Source organism: Cnephaeus nilssonii, assembly GCF_951640355.1.
Source record: "Cnephaeus nilssonii genome assembly, chromosome: 4".
NCBI lineage: Eukaryota > Metazoa > Chordata > Mammalia > Chiroptera > Vespertilionidae > Cnephaeus > Cnephaeus nilssonii.
In genome coordinates, this window is record NC_137075.1 from 58,914,530 (window position 1) to 58,931,205 (window position 16,676).

At 40.3% G+C, this 16,676-nt stretch overlaps 1 protein-coding gene across 1 annotated transcript in view; it reads right to left on the reverse strand.

Annotated features, from left to right (window-relative positions):
* Nucleotides 1-16,676, reverse strand: part of ADAM10 (ADAM metallopeptidase domain 10) — a 153,276-nt gene that overhangs the window by 3,112 nt on the left and 133,488 nt on the right. The window contains exon 15 of the mRNA XM_079768185.1: nucleotides 1,194-1,320. Coding sequence (XP_079624311.1) covers nucleotides 1,194-1,320 — 127 coding nt within the window. The remainder of the gene's footprint in view (nucleotides 1-1,193; nucleotides 1,321-16,676) is intronic.

The window sequence follows — 16,676 nt, forward strand, 5'->3', positions numbered from 1 at the left end:
AAGAATTGTTCCAATAAATGAGACTATAATTGGTAACTCATCTAAAATGTGTCATGAGGCCCTCAGAAGTGCCTAAGAAACTGACAAAAAATTCCAGAGGGCTAAACATTGTAAATTTATGAAAAGCAATGATATAAAAATCAAATTTCTTGATTCCCACCAAGATACTATCCCAGCATGAATACTGAGCTCTCTTGCCCCAAGATAGGTAAATGCAGGAAAACAACTAAGGGAAAATGGAGAGCATTGTAAGAAACCCCCTATTTTAATCTGCTTTCTGTAGGGTAGTGAATTTGGCCTAAGGCAAGAGGTGTCATGAGGAGTCTGTGGGAGAGAGAAGAGGCAACTGCTGTCCTTTAGCTCTGGTTCTCCTCTGGCATTGCCAGTTTAGAGCCTTTCTTATTGATATGGCAGCTTTGTTTTTAGAGTATAAAGCTAACAGTAACAATGTCTACCCAAAACCAACAGTGAACAGAGTGCTGGTCCAGAAGTCCGGAGGGCAGCATAAAAGTCACAAATACCTTGGGGAAGGTGAGGGAGAAATAAATATGGACTAAATAACCTGGAGCAGTTGCTCCCTACCCTTTTCTTCTGTAAATCCCTGGAACTCATCTAAATCCTCCCTGAGAGGGAAGGGTGAAGACCAAACCTTAGGAGTTATTTTCAGAGATGAAGAATGGTCATTAGGTGACTAAAAGCCTCCACCCTAAGACTCTTCCACAGACTGTATTTCCCCATAAGCATCATCCCTAGGGAAAATGAGCTTATGTGCCAGAAAATCGCTGATAAACACAGACATTAAAAACAATAACAGAAGCATAGCTATTAGAATAAAAGGACCAATAATCTAAAACAAAAATAGAAGATTTTAGAATATGAAAAGAAAACAAAAATTAAGAAAATAAGTGAATAAGTACCAAGCAAAAACAAAACTTTCTAAGCTCTTAATGTTTTTAGACACTCTGGGTAGATTAACATTAAACTGTCAGCCATTAGCTAGACTGGATTGATTAAAATAAAATTAAAAAACCAACACTTAAAAATCAAGTAAATAATTCATCTAGTAATCCCATTCTCAAGGAGAAAGTGCTAAGTGCTATAAAATCAGTTACTAAAGACTCATTCATAATTCAATCCTTTCTGCTGAATGGTTCTGTGTTATAAAAATACATACCTTGTTCAAATTGTCTTACCTGGAAGAGGTTTAGGAGGAGGCAACTTTGGATTACTACTTGGAGTATGAACACTGCATATCTTAATAAATCCAGCCATTAACATGATCAGGGCAATTCCCATTAGCAATACTGCCCACCAATTATCCTAGAAATAAATAGATTTTCAATTTTAGAATATTTATCTATACATATAAAAGCCTAATCGACCATCCAACCGGTAGCTATGACACACAATGACCACCAGGGGTCAGGCGCTCTGACCAGTAGCTATGACGTGCACTGACCACCAGGGGGTAAACGATCAATGCAGAGCTGCCTAGCTGAGGTGACTTGGCAGCTGCGGTTCTCGGGTGACGCACCCGGAACCAGAGAAGAGGGAGCCCAATTTCAGGATGTGTCACCCGAGAACTGTCCTCTCATAATCTGGGACCCCTCGGGGAATGTCAGAGGGTCGGTTTCGGCCTGATCCCCACAGGCCAGGCCGAGGGACCCTACTGGTGCACGAATCCATGCACCAGGCCTCTAGTATTATATAAAATACAGAATAGAATAGATTACATTTTAATTTTTAAGAACATTTGTTGGCTGGAAGTTGTATAGCTATCATATATAAGCACATACATATGAATTTTTTAAGTATAAAAAATGTATAAAGGAGAAAACAAAAATTACCCATAACTTCACTTCCTAAAGGAAACCACTCAAACTTATTTTCCTGTAAGTCTCTTTTCTATATAGCTATGTCAAACACATGGATAAACACAAAACTGGGGCCATCCTGGATACTGTATTTTTCTATGTTGTTAAATATTTTCTGGTTTAAATATTTCCTCTTTTTTGGTCTACTACTCATATAGACTATGCTATGTTTGCTTTTATATGCTCCACTGACTTGAAAGTATATTACTTTAAATTCTACTACTGGACAGATTTTTATACTCTTTCTATTTTTTTCTACTCATCAAAGACTAAAGTTTTACCTTTTTTGAGGCCCCCTTTTCCTATTACTCTACTTCATTTGCAATTTGAGACCCAGTCTACTATTGTAAAATTATTTTAATACTAGAGGCCCAGTGCATGATTAAATCATGCACGTCTAGGGTCCCCTACACGCTTTCGCTTTCGATCACGGGGGAGCTGGGTGCCTGTCTGCTGGTGCACCAGGCCTTTCAGAAGCCTCTGGCGCGGGGGATGCTTCTGAAAGGCCTGGTGCTGGAGCAGACAGGCACCCAGCTCCCCCGCTTTTGATGGTCCCCGGTGGGACGTGAGTTCGCTGCCCCAGAGGCCCCTTCTGTACCACAGCACAGCCATGGCGCAGATGCTGAGCTTGCGCTGCCGCTGGCGACGCAAGCTCAGCGTCCCGCCGGCCCAATCGGCCACCCCGGCCACCCCGAGTCCCGCCCGCCCCGCGCCTCCTGGCCAATCATGGGCATAGTGGAGGTACGGTCAATTTGCATATTTGTCTATTATTAGGTAGGATATCTTAATTTTCATTCTATTATGCATATATATCATAGTGTCTGTTTTACATATATATATTAATTTATCTAAAGGTTAATGGTCTTTTTAATATGAAAAGTGGAGGATGTACATATTCTAGAAGCAGGCAAACTTTACTCAGTCTAAAAGGGGCCTAAAAATTTTACTTCTAATTTAAATCATATTAAATAAATCAATTAGCTACACAAAAAAATAACCTTCAAAGTTTGAAATAATTTATAGGAAAGTTACTGTTTCCATTCTTAATAAATTATAAGTCTATTTTGCAATTCAAAATATTCAGATTTTAACATAGCATGTACAAAATAGTCACAACTTTAAAACCAGGGATCCTCAAACTTTTTAAGCAGGGGGCCAGTTCACTGTCCCTCAGACCGTTGGAGGGCCGGACTATAGTTTAAAAAAAAACGATGAACAAATTCCTATGCACACTGCACATATCTTATTTTGAAGTAAAAAAACAAAATGGCAAAAACACCCGCATGTGGCCCGTGGGCCGTAGTTTGAGGACACCTGTTTAAAACTATGAACTTTCATATTGGCTTAACCCAGACTGTTAAAATACATAATAGTCATTGCTAATTATTACAAATAAAAATCTAATTTAAGAAGATTTTTTCTGATCTGGGGTCTTACAAACAGCCTATTTCTTTATCCATCAGTAACAATGTAATTAAAGTAATAGAAACGAAAATAACAATGCATGCTGTGGCAAAATACCCCAGGTCACTTTTCCATATGTGAAAAGCCTTTCCTATATACACATATTTTTAATTTGCTTAATTTTGAAAGAGTCTCTAACTTACTGAAAAGTTGTAAGTATAACACAATGAACTTTTTAAAGACTGGACCATCTAAGACCGTGGTCGGCAAACTGCGGCTCGCGAGCCACATGCGGCTCTGTGGCCCCTTGAGTGTGGCCCTTCCACAAAATACCACAGCTTGGGCAAGTCTATTTTGAAAAAGTGGCGTTAGAAGAAGTTTAAAAAATTTGGCTCTCAAAAGAAATTTCAATCGTTGTACTGTTGATATTTGGCTCTGTTGACTCATGAGTTTGCCGACCACTGATCTAAGAGAACATTGCTAGCATGATGCCCTGTTATACCTGAACATTTTAGCATATACTTTCTACAATATTAGGGTGTTTTCCTAGATAACCAAAACACAATCATCAATCAGGAAATTAGCAGATACATTACTACCACTTAATCCTCAGACCCCACTCAAATGTCACCATTTGTCCCAATGCCATCCAATTCAGAATTATATGTTGCGTTTAGGTACCATGTTTCTTTAATCTCCTGAAATCTAGAACATTTCCAGTCTTTCCTTGGTTTATATAATCTTGACACTCTGGAAAAGTATAGGCTAGTTATTTTGTATCAAAATGTCCTTCAATTTGGATTTCTCAGATGTTTCCTTATGATTAAATTCAGGTCATACACCTTTGGTAAGAATATCACAGAAGTGATGCTGTGTTCTTCTCACTGCATCCTATCAGTTGACACGTGATTTTAATCTCATTATTAGTGATGTTAACTTGATCAGTTGACTGAGGTGTTGTCTGCCAACTATCATAAAGATACTCTTCCCTTTTGTAGTCACTGAATATTTTATAGGAACATAATTTGGAACTCTAAATATCCTGTTCTTCATCAAATCTTTAATTTATTCATTTATTTATTCCCTCATGGTTTCCTATTTTACACAATAGGTTATAATCCATTAGTATGATTATTGTGTCTTTTGAACGTGCCCCACAATTCTTTGGGCACTTTATTTTCCGACACAAAAGAAAAGTTCTAGGTTCATTTTGTTCTTTCCCTGCCCCAGCCCTGGAATCAGCCATTTCTCTACCTTGCCCTGGTTCCTTTTAGAACTGCCCCTCCTATGCAGACATCCTCCTCAAAGCATTTGTACTCTGATATCCCAAGCCAGCTGCCCCTTAACAGGGCACCCTTCTTAGCCTGCTTAGGCTCTAACACCCCATACCATAGTAGTCTTCTTCCCCTTCCGTCACTGCCCCACTCTGGTCAGGCCCCAACACCCTGCTCTGTGCCACTGTAGCTCCCCCACCTGGCATGAATGCCTGCCTTGCCTGGCCTCACCTAATGGCTTTAGAAATGAACTGTTCAAGAAAAGAGTGAGTAAAGCCTTAATACTGAAAGATTTAGGTTTGTTTTGTTTTTAATAAATCTTTATTGTTCAGATTATTACAGTTGTTCCTCTTTTCTCTCGCCCCCCCCCCCCATAGCTCCCCTCCACCCGGGGCCCACCCCACCCTCTGCCCTTGCCCCCCCACTGTCCTCATCCATAGGTGTACGATTATTGTTCAGTATCTTCCCGCACCCCCCCACACCCCTTTGCCCCCGAGAATTGTCAGTCCACTCTCTTTCTATGCCGCTCATTCTATTATATTCACCAGTTTATTCTGTTCATCAGATTTTTTTATTCACTTGATTTTTAGATTCACTTGTTGATAGATATGTATTTGTTGTTCATAATTTTTATCTTTACCTTTTTCTTCTTCTTCCCTTTCTTACAGAATACCTTTCAGCATTTCATATAATACTGGTTTGGTGGTGATGAACTCCTTTAGCTTTTTCTTATCTGTGAAGCTCTTTATCTGACCTTCAATTCTGAATAATAACTTTGCTGGGTAAAGTAATCTTGGTTGTAGGTTCTTGCTATTCATCACTTTGAATATTTCTTGCCACTCCCTTCTGGCCTGCATAGTTTCTGTTGAGAAATCAGCTGACAATCATATGGGTGCTCCCTTGTAGGTAACTGTTTTTCTCTTGCTGCTTTTAATATTCTCTTTGTCTTTTGCTCTTGGCATTTTAATTATGATGTGTCTTGGTGTGGTCCTCTTTGGATTCCTTTTGTTTGGGGTTCTGTGTCATTCCTGGACTTGTAAGTCTATTTCTTTCACCAGGTGGGGGAAGTTTTCTGTCATTATTTCTTCAAATAGGTTTTCAATATCTTGCTCTCTCTCTTCTTCTGGCACCCCCATAATTCGGATGTTGGTATGCTTGAAGTTGTCTCAGAGGCTCCTTACACTGTCTTCATATTTTTGGATTCTTTTTCTTTTTGCTTTTCCAACTGGGTGTTTTTTGCTTCTTCGTATTTCAAATCTTTGACTTGATTCTTGGGATCCTCTAGTCTGCTGTTGGATCTCTGTATATTATTCTTTAATTCAGTCAGTGTATGCTTAATTTCTAGTTGGTCCTTTTTCATACCCTTGAGGGTCTCACTAAATTTATCGGTGGTTTCTAGAAAATTCTTGAAAAATTTTATAACCGTGGTTTTGAACTCTATATCCAGTAGTTTGCTTTCCTCCATTTCTGTCATTTGTGACCTGTTTCTTTGTCTCCACATTTTGGCTGCTTCCCTGTGTTGATAGAGTGGCTTTGTGTGCTAGGTGTCCTATAGGGCCCAGTGGCTCAGCCTCCCCAGTTACCTGAGGTGGACACTCTTGGTGCACCCCTTTGTGGACTGTGTGCACAGTCTTGTTGTACTTAAGCCTTGATTGTTGTTGGTATCACTGGGAGGAATTGGCCTCCAGTCCAATTGGCTGTGACAATCAGCTGTGTCTACAATGGGAGAACTTCTGTGCTGGAGACACCCTTATGGGGCCAGACTTGCTTCAGTGGGACTTTGGTGCTCACTGAGTCTGCCCCCTGAGTGTGTCCTTTATGGATCTGAGGAGTTGTAATCTGGATGGTCCCACTCTGACCACTGGGTACACTGGCTCTTGGATCTCTAAGGAGGTGCTAATTTAGCCTCTGCCTGAGGCTACCCAGCAGTAGCTACAGAGAGATCTGCAGATTCCTCTTCTTTGTTTGGGGCTTGGAGGTGCCCAGATGAGGCCCAGCTGTGAAGCAACACAAGCTGCTGTAGGGCCTTGGGCCTTCTTTTGGATGTTCTGGGTCTCTCTGACCCAGGTGCAGTTTGTTAGGTAATTTTAGATTGCAAAGGGCCATGTCATTCATATGAAAAAGCCTCTGCGCACAGCTTGGGTGGGGCGGGGTCTCAGGGAATTAACAGGAGGGAGAAAACAGCTATGGCTAATCCTCAGCCCTGCCTTAAGAGGCCCCCCAGTCTCAGTGTCCCTCGGTAATCGCTGCAAGCACTTCTGAGAGAAAGCCGCCCTCGAGTTCCGCCCTATGCCAGACAGTCCAGTTTCTCCCCGTATGAGTCTGGGTCCCCAGAATTTCGTCTGGAACTGGAGTTCAGAACAGTCGGGAGCTTGTGTCTCCCTCTGGATTGAAAAAGACAACTGCGTCCTCAGTTGCCAGCCCTTTCTGCGCCCGCGCCTCCATACCTCTGCACTTTATTTCCGCAGCTCCTCTGAGTCTCAGTGTGCTTTTCTCTTTCCTTCTAGTTGTAGAATTTCCACTCAGCCAGCCTTTCTGTGGTTCTGGATGATGTCCGTTTTGTCTTTTAGTTGTAGTTTTGGAAGTGGTTGTGCGAGGCAGCAATTTCAGGTGTTTACCTATGCCGCCATCTTGGTTTCCAGCCTTTTATATATCAGATTTAGTTTTTTTAAGAGAAGCTACAAATCTGAATTTTTATGTGAAATCTATTTTTAGGCCCGATCCCTGTAAACTGGCAGTAGGACATCCTTCGAGGGGTCCCAGATTGGAGAGGGTGCAGGCCGGGCTGAGGACACTCCCCCGCCGTGCACAAATTCCGTGCACCTGGCCACTAGTATATATATAAGATTATTAAGCCACAACCCTACAAATCCCAATTCAGCTGTTCTGGTTGGTGGAGGGCCCAACCAACTACATTTTAAACAAGCACACCAATGATTAGGATGTAGATCAGTGTAGATACACTGGTGTTGTGGTTCAGGACCATTCTGAGCAATGCAAGTTTAGCATCCCTGGCCCTAATCAATCAAATGCTAGTAGAACCCCTCAGTTACTTTTTTTAAAATATGTTTTTATTGGTTTGAGAGAGAGAAACATTGATGAGAGAGAACCATTGATTGGCTGCCTCCTGCACACCCCCTACCAGGGGCATGTGCCAATTGGGAATCGAACTGGCAACCTCGCCGTGCATGGGATGATGCCCAATCAACTGAGCCATATCAATCAGGGCATCCTCTCAGTTACTCTGACAATTATGTACATTTCCAAATATCCTCTGGGAGGCAGTATCACCACTAATGTGACCCAATCCATAAGCATAAAGGGTCAAGAGTCTTCCCACTATTTTTAGGCTGATGAGTTATTTCTATAATGGAAGATGCACTTCTATTCCTAATGTTCATTTTATTCTCTAACACATTTTATCCTTCCAGTCTTCCCTGCTCAAAACCATCTTCTACCTGGTCATCAGTATTAGAACTACCTAAAAAAAATGGAATTGACTATGTCACTCCTCTATGTAAAACCCTTATTCAAAATCTTCCCACCAATGATCTCCAAGATAGACCAAGTGGGAGAAAAAAAAACAAACTTGAGCCCACGATAAGGTGATATATATATCTATATCTATATCTATATCTATATCTAGATATAGATATAGATATATACACACACATACATACACACACACATACACATATACACACACCGTATTTTCCAGTGTATAAGACAACTGGGCATATAAGATTTTCCTGGGTTAAAAAGTCGTCTTATACGCCGGAAAATACGGTATATGGGATTAGATATATGGGATTTTATTGATGGGATTACCATATTTTCCTGAATAATAAGACAACTTTTTAACCCAGGAAAATCTTACACGCCCAGTCGTCTTATATGCCGGAAAATACGGTGTGTGTGTATATGTATGTATGTATGTATGTGTGTGTGTGTGTGTGTGTGTGTGTATATATATATATATATATATATATATATATATATATATATTAGAGGCCCAGTGCAATGAAATGAAATTCCTGCACTGGAGTGGGGGGGGGGGGTGTCCCCTCAGCCCAGCCTACCCCCTCTCACAGTCCAGGAGTCCTCAGGGGCAGGAGGCAACCCAGCGATCTGGGGCAGGCGACGCACCCATCACAACTCTGCTGCTGCCACTGCTGGCAGCACAAGCCTTGGCCGGCCCTGGTTACCTGAGCCTTGGGCGGCCTTGGGCGGCCGGGCAGCCGCCATCCAAGGCTTGCCTGCACCTTGGGCCCACCATGAGCGGCTGAGCAGCCAACATCCGAGGCTTGCCTGTACCTCGGGTATCAGCTGGGCAGCTGCCATCCGAGGCTTGCTTGCCTGCACCTTGGCGTCGGCTGGGTAGCCGCCATCTGAGGCTTGTCTGCGCCTCGAGCCAGCTCTGGGTGGCTGGGCAGCCATCATCTGAGACTTGCCTGCACCTCAGGCCAGCCCTGGGCGGCTGGGGGTGTGTGGGGACTGGGGAACTCTGGAGGCAGGTGCCCCGTCGGGGCTGAGGAGACTAGGTGCCCCTACCTTGTGGCTGTGAGTGCTGCCATCTTTGTGAGGGTGTGACGGTCAATTAGCATATTCCCTCTTTATTAGATAGAATATACATAGACACAAACACATATGATTCATATATATATAATTCCATTTGTTTTGTTTTTTAAATAAATTTTCTTATAATGGCATAAATAGTTTCTGAAGAATATACAAGAAACACATTTTGAGAAGATTGGGTTCCAGAGTAAAATGAAGGCATTCTTTTCAATATATTACTCTGTCAATTAAAAAAAAAGAAAAGCCAGGCCAGAGTGGCTCAGTGGTTCAGCATCAACCTATGAATCAGAAGGTCACAGTTCAATTCCTGGTCAGGGCACATGCCTAGGTTGTGAGCTTGGTCCACAGTGGGAGGGTGCGCAGGAGGCTGAGCGTTGATTCTTTCTCATCATTGACGTTTCTGTCTCTCCCTCTCCCTTCCTCTTTGAAATCAATAAAAATAAATATTAAAAAAAAAGATGACACTTTTCAAAAGGAAAAAAGGAGACGAAAATTTTTTACTTACAAAAATTCATAGTTCTGTGACTTTTTCAGGGACTCCCTCTTCATAAAAGATCAATCTGTACCCCTCTACTTCTACTAGTCCTTAAGAACTTAGCTTTGGCATCACCTCTTTAAAGAGACCTTCCCCAAATAGTTTCCCCTATTTTCTATAAAAACATCATGAAGAACTGGAAATGCATTTCAATGTGCATGCTTGTCTTCTCTACCCCAAACTAGACTGTGAGTTCCTTGAATTTATATACTACAAACGCAGTACCTAGCTCACAAAAAAGTATGTGTTGAATTAGTTATTACAGCTGAGTCATTATTCCCAAATACTCATTTTTTGAAACACTACTAACAGCTCAGTTATTATTTCTACAATGTCCACAAAAATTGTGGTTTTGATAGCTCTGATGCTAGCTTTTCAGTAGCTATATAGAGTCTTTAAAAAAAGATGCAAGAAATATGGCAGTAAGAGAAGCAGACTGGAGAGATGCCTGGATTTAATGATAGTTATAGTAACTTTGTAGAAAACAAAAGTCAAAAGGACGTACTCTCAGTTCAGATCAACAGATATTTACTAAAACATGGCCCCCAGGTTTTTGAGAACTTCCATTGTTCCTTCTAGCAGTGTTCTTGGACTTCCTCCAAAATTTTTAGGTAACTACACATCTCAAAAACACAAAGCTTGAGATATTTTAATGGCAATGATAGCTGTTTAGAGTTTAATATCTAGGAAAACAGAACATCCTGGATAGATGATAGCAAGAAAAACTAAACAAAACAATGGTGTATTGAGACTGTTAGTAAGTATGGCCACCTTTGGTAAAAGGAATTTTTAATGCTCCCTTTAAAAAAAGAATTATCAGCCCTAGTTGGTTTGGCTCAGTGGATAGAGTGTAGGCCTGCGGACTGAAGGGTTGAGGGTTCCATTCCAGTCAGGGGCACATGCCCAGGCTGCGGGCTCAATCCCCAGTGGGGGGCGTGCAGGAGGCAGCCATCAATGATTCTCTCTCATCATTGATGTTTCTATCTTTTTCCCTTCCTTTCTGAAATCAAAAAAAAATTAAAACTGTATTTTAAAATAATAATATATATATATATATATATATATATATATATATATATATATATATATATGCCTAAGAGATCAAACAACCAGTTGACCAGTCGCTATGAAGCACACTGACCACCAGAGAGCAGACGCTCAATGCAGGAGCTGTCCCCTGGTGGTCAGTGCGCTCCCACAACCAACCTCCTGCAGTGGCCAACCTCCCACAGTCCCTCCCCCTGGCTGGCCACCCAATTGGCCCTGATTGGGCTGGCCTGCCAACCTCCCACAGTTCCTCCCCCCGAAGTGGGCGAGACAGCCCAATCAGCCCCAATTGCTGGTCAGGCCGAGGAACCCCACCTGCACACAACTTCGTGCACCGGGCCTCTAGTAATAAATAAAAAAAAGAATTATCAGAGTTTGTTAAATGCTCAATCATATGTCTTCTCTTTTACATATAGTACTATAAAATTAAGGGAAAGAATACCAATCAGGTTAATAAATGTAAAATATGTGTTCTATCTCAAAAGATCACAATTTGTCCACTTGTCAGAGTCTGAAAGAGCTACCATTTATCCAACAAACATTTAATGAGTATAAATTATACACCAAGCTCTTATCTTTCATAGATACAGGAGTGTTAAGTGAAACTTAAAAAACAAAGAGCCATGAAGACAGAAGAGAAGCAGTCCAGAGATGGAAGACGCTGACAACACCTTGCCATACTAGCAGTCAGCAGCTGTGCATCACAGCAGGTTGCCAAGGACCAAACCAGAGAGGGTCGGACCTGCATTACTACCATTTGTCCACCATCCAGAAATGAAATATCATTGCTGACATGTACACATAAGGAACTGTTTGACATAGAAATTGGATCTCAAAAGAACTGTTGGCCCAGAAAGAAACTCACTACAGACTGATTCATTTGCCTTTCAGCATAACCATTATTGCTTGTCTCATTTTCAGTTCTTATAAGTGTATTTCTAGTAGGACATGATCTCGCTCATCTAGGGGAAATGATAAACAACATAGACTGATGAACAAGAACAGACCCAGAGACAAGGAGGCATGGATCAGACTGTCGGACCTCAGAGGGAGAGTAGGGGAGGGTGGGGATAAAGGGGAGAGATCAACCAAAGGACTTGTGTGCATCCATATGAGCCTAACCAGTGGTCACGGACAACAGGGGGGTGGGGGCATGTGTGGGGAGGGGTTTGGGATGGGAATGGGGGGATGAGGACAAATATGTGATACCTTAATCAATAAAGAAATTTAAAATAAATAAATAAATAATAAATTTTAAAAAAACAAAGAGAAGGCATTCAAAAGTTTATTTACCAATCTAATTTGTTATGTATCAATTATAATAGGTTTGTTATTTAATAATCTAAATAAACAAAAAGGACCCATAGGATAACAAAATGATAAACGAGGTGTTACCAAAAAAAAATGTGAGGGAAAAGAAATAAGACATGTACTCAGTCTCTTCAGACATAAAATAATCTTTGTTGTTTCTAAAGATCCCCAGAAAAAAGTCAACTATCTAATCTTTTCAGTGAATGTTCCAATGTTTAACTCTCACTCTCAGCAAACACACTAGAGACTTCCTATGGGTCACAAAACCATGTGGGACCCACAATTCCTTGTGGTGATACTGATTATGCCATCCTGCAGGGCAGAGAACTTCCGTTCTATCCCTTCAGAAGATACTACAGTCTGGACTTGGACTAAATGTTCTATTCCTCAACACCTCATGTGCTACCCCTCAACACCAATCTGCCAAGAGGAAAGCAACTGGGTACTAATCTTTCAGTTTCTTAAGCTCTGTCTGGGCTGGCATAAAATACCACTGAAATCTAAAAACATTATAGTCTCCAAGTGAATGTGCACAATTTTTATTCTTTCCATATAAATAATGACATTTAAGAAATCTGCTTCACTCATCTAGCAAATGTATAATGAATCCTTACAATATGCTAAGCCCTGTGACAATACTGCATCTCTGTTGTTCATGTTTCATGAGCTATGTGGCAATGAAGGACTTTAGAGAACCATAACAATCTTCCATTTAAAACATATTAGAATGACAAAGTAGAAATTTTCTGTTACAAGTCTTTATAAAAGTAGTCATTACATAGCACAGACTAGAAAAAAATGGTTCCCAAACTTTAGCAAGCACCATCACCTACTGGCTCAGTGGGTCCAGGGCAGAGTTTGATAATTTGCATTTCTATTAAGTTCCCAGGTGATGATGATGCTGCTGGTCAGGGGACTAAACTCTGGATCCTCTGCTCCAGGTCAGAGGTTGGCAAACATCCTACATAATAAAGATGTAATATGCAAATGGTTGTTATGCCATGAAGCATAATGACCGACTATGTAACAACCGGATCACGGATCAGCAGGGGGGTGGAGCAGCGAGCTACAAGTGGATGGCAGGGCAGCAAGCTATTGGGCGGGGGGGGGGGGGGGGGGGGGGGGGGGCGGGGGGAGCTACAGGAGGGCAGGGCAGCAGGCAGAGAGCTACTAGAGGGTAGCAGCGAGCTACGGGTGAGCTACTGGTACACAGATTCTTGCACAGGTCTACTAGTTTCCTATAAAAGGCCAAGTAAATAAATATTTTAAGCTTTGTTGGGCCATTATAGTCTCTTTTGCAACTATTCAAAGTGCAAAAGAAGCCATAGACCATATGTAACCAAATGGTGTGGCCATGTTCCAATAAATTATTTATGGACACTGAAATCTGAATTTCAAATATTTTTCAAAAGCATATTATTTTGATAATTTCTTTTGATTTTTTAATAAATATTTTAAAAAGTTAAACCATTTTTAGCTTGTGAACCATACAAAAACAGGCAGTGGGCTCAATTTGGCTCAAGAGCCACAGTTTGCCAACCCCTGTTTAGATGAATGGTTCTCAATCCTGGCTCCTCATCAGAAATACTTAACGCCCCATCCCAAAAGATTCTGAATTAATGGGTCTAAGCCCTAAGGTGATTCTCATGTACAACCAAGAATGAGATCTACTGCTCTTAATATTCCCCCAAGTGACTTCTTAGTATATTTAAGGTTTAATAAGCCTTACATGAATAAAGATTTCTGGGATCAGGTAAGTTTGAAAACAAAGTTAAAAAGTTTTTTTATTGCATTATTTCTAACAATATTCTCACAAATCTATAAGAGGGGATATAATAATCTGTTTTCCAGATTAATTTGACCACTAAACCCACGGATCTAGTATTCTATGAAGCAATTGGAAACACTGCTCTAAATCTTTCATAAAGAATACCAGATACTAATACTTAATTTCATATAAGTATAGTAAAATATGAGAGCAGAAATCTCTCAAATTTTGTTTTGGTTACTATCAAAACAAAAATTCTAAAAGTCCAACTTGTATAAATCTGAACAAATTAAAAATTCAAAAAGCCACAAATAAGCAATTATTTTAAAAGGGAGAGGAAACTACAATGAATCAGAAAAAAAAAATGAAACTACAATGAAATCTGAAAAAAAAAATCAAGGTCAAAGATGGTTTTTATATCAAACAACTCAAAACATGTAGAAAATCTGAACATATCAATAACTCTGGAAGAAACTGAAAAAAAATTACCAATGCCCTCGAACCCCCATTTAAAGAAAAGGAGATAATAATACAGGGTCTCAATAGATTTACTGGTGAATACTCTCAAACTTTTCAAGAACTTGATAACTCCTTGATAAATCCAAAGGATTTTAGCATTATCTACTGGACAGATAGAGATACACAATAGGCATTCAAGAAATGTAGTAAACAAATTTAAAAAATGGGCATAGGACCTAAATAAACACTTCTTGAAATGAGGCCAAGAGGCATATGAAAAAATGCTCAAAATCACTAATCATCTGAGAGATGCAAATCAAAACAACAATGCGGTACCACTTCACACCTGTAAGAATGGCTATCATCAACTGATCAACAAACAAGTGCTGGCGAGGATGTGGAGAAAAGGGAACCCTCGTGCACTGCTGGTGGGAATGCAGACTGGTGCAGCCTCTGTGGAAAACAGTATGGAGTTTCCTAAAAAAAATTAAAAATGAAACTTCCATTTGACCCAGTAATCCCATTTCCAGGAATATATCCCTCCCAAGAAATCAGAAACACCAATGAGAAAGAACATATGCACCCCTATATTCATAGCAGTGCAATTTACCATAGCTAAGATTTGGAAACAGCCTAATTGCCCATCAGCAGATGAGTGGATTAAAAAATGGTGATACTGATACACAATGGAATACTACGCAACTGTAAAAAAAGAAAAAAGAATTCTTACCATTTACAACAGCATGGATGGACCTGGAGAGCATTATGCTAAGCGAAATAACCCAGCCAGAGAAAGATAATTATCACACGATCTCACTCATTTGTGGATTATAATGAACAACATAAACGGATGAACAAAAATAGATCCAGAGACACAGAAGCATGGAATAGACCATCCAACTTCAGAGGGATGGCAGGGGATGGTTGGCAGGAGGGGGAAGTAGGAGGGTAAGAGATCAACCAAAGAAATTGTATGCATAGAAGCATAACCAATGGACACAGACAATAGGGGGTGGGGGAAGTAAAGGCGGGACTGGGGGGTGGGGACAGGCTGGGAGAGGACAATGGGGGGAAAAGGGACCTATGTAATACTTTCAACAATAAAGAATTTTTTTTAAAAAAAGAAATAAACATATTTTTGAGAAATATATTCAAAACACTGTTCGAAAACAAAGTAAAAGTCCATCATTTCCATGATACCAGTAGCAATCAGTAACTCATATTAAACTACTAAGATTCTTCCTACTCTACCTACCCTACACGAGGAGAAAAGATGCAACAATATATAACAGAAAGGAGACAAAAAGCTACCAGGGACCACTGAAAAGAAAAGTGAGTGAAACTAACCCAATTTCTTTCATACCTTCTTACACCAGAGCATCCCATATCAGTGGGTGGCAAACTCATTAGTCAACAGAGCCAAATATCAACAGGACAACGATTGAAATTTCGTTTGAGAGCCTAATTTTTTAAACTTAAACTTCTTCTAATGCCACTTCTTCAAAATAGACTCACCCAGGCTGTGGTATTTTGTGGAAGAGCCACACACAGGGGCCAAAGAGCCGCAAGTGGCTCGCGAGCTGCAGTTTGCCAACCACTGTCCCATATGAATAACTGAAAGGCTACTTTCTGGACATGATGAAAGACCAAAGCATGAGCTATTAATGTAAAAAAAAAAACTCTGCTATGCAAGTAAACTCTGCAGGTAACACAAATGAGACAAACAACTTACAGGGAACTAGAAGTTTGCTATCTTATGTTTGACATGGTTAATGCCCACAAATGCAGCCACAGCCTAGTGGTACCATTCAGGCATTATGGACCATGCTATCCAAAAATGTTCATGTGAATATCAACAATGAAATAAAATAAAAGCATTCTACTTTCAAGGCAAACTTATAGAAACCTAAAAGTGCTTGCTTAATGAGTTCCAGAGCACAAGAAAGTACTTCACATTGCTAATTCATTGTAAGCAGCATTTCACTAAATCCTCAAATCTAAAAATGAAAAAAGGTTTTAAAAATACTTTAAATAGCCCTGGGCGATTTGGCTCAGTAGGTAGATTGTCAGCCAGAGAACTGAAGGGTCTCAGGTTTGGTTCCGGTCAAAGGCACATAGTCCTCGGTTCCAGACTCAATCTCTGGCTTTGGTTGGGGTGCATGAGGGAGGCAACCAATTGATGTGTCTTTCTCACATTGATGTTTCTCACTCTGAGTCTTTCCCCCTCCCTTCCATTCTCTCTAAAAATCAATGGGAAAATATCCTTGGGTGAGGATTAACAACAAAAAGAAAATACTTTAAATAAAAAGATCATTTCTATTAAATATCTTAATAGGAATAAATGAATGAGTTTTTGAAATTCTAAATAAAATTGAGTCAAGATTAAAGGTAATGAAGAAAAGTAAAAAAATATTATTTTTAGATTA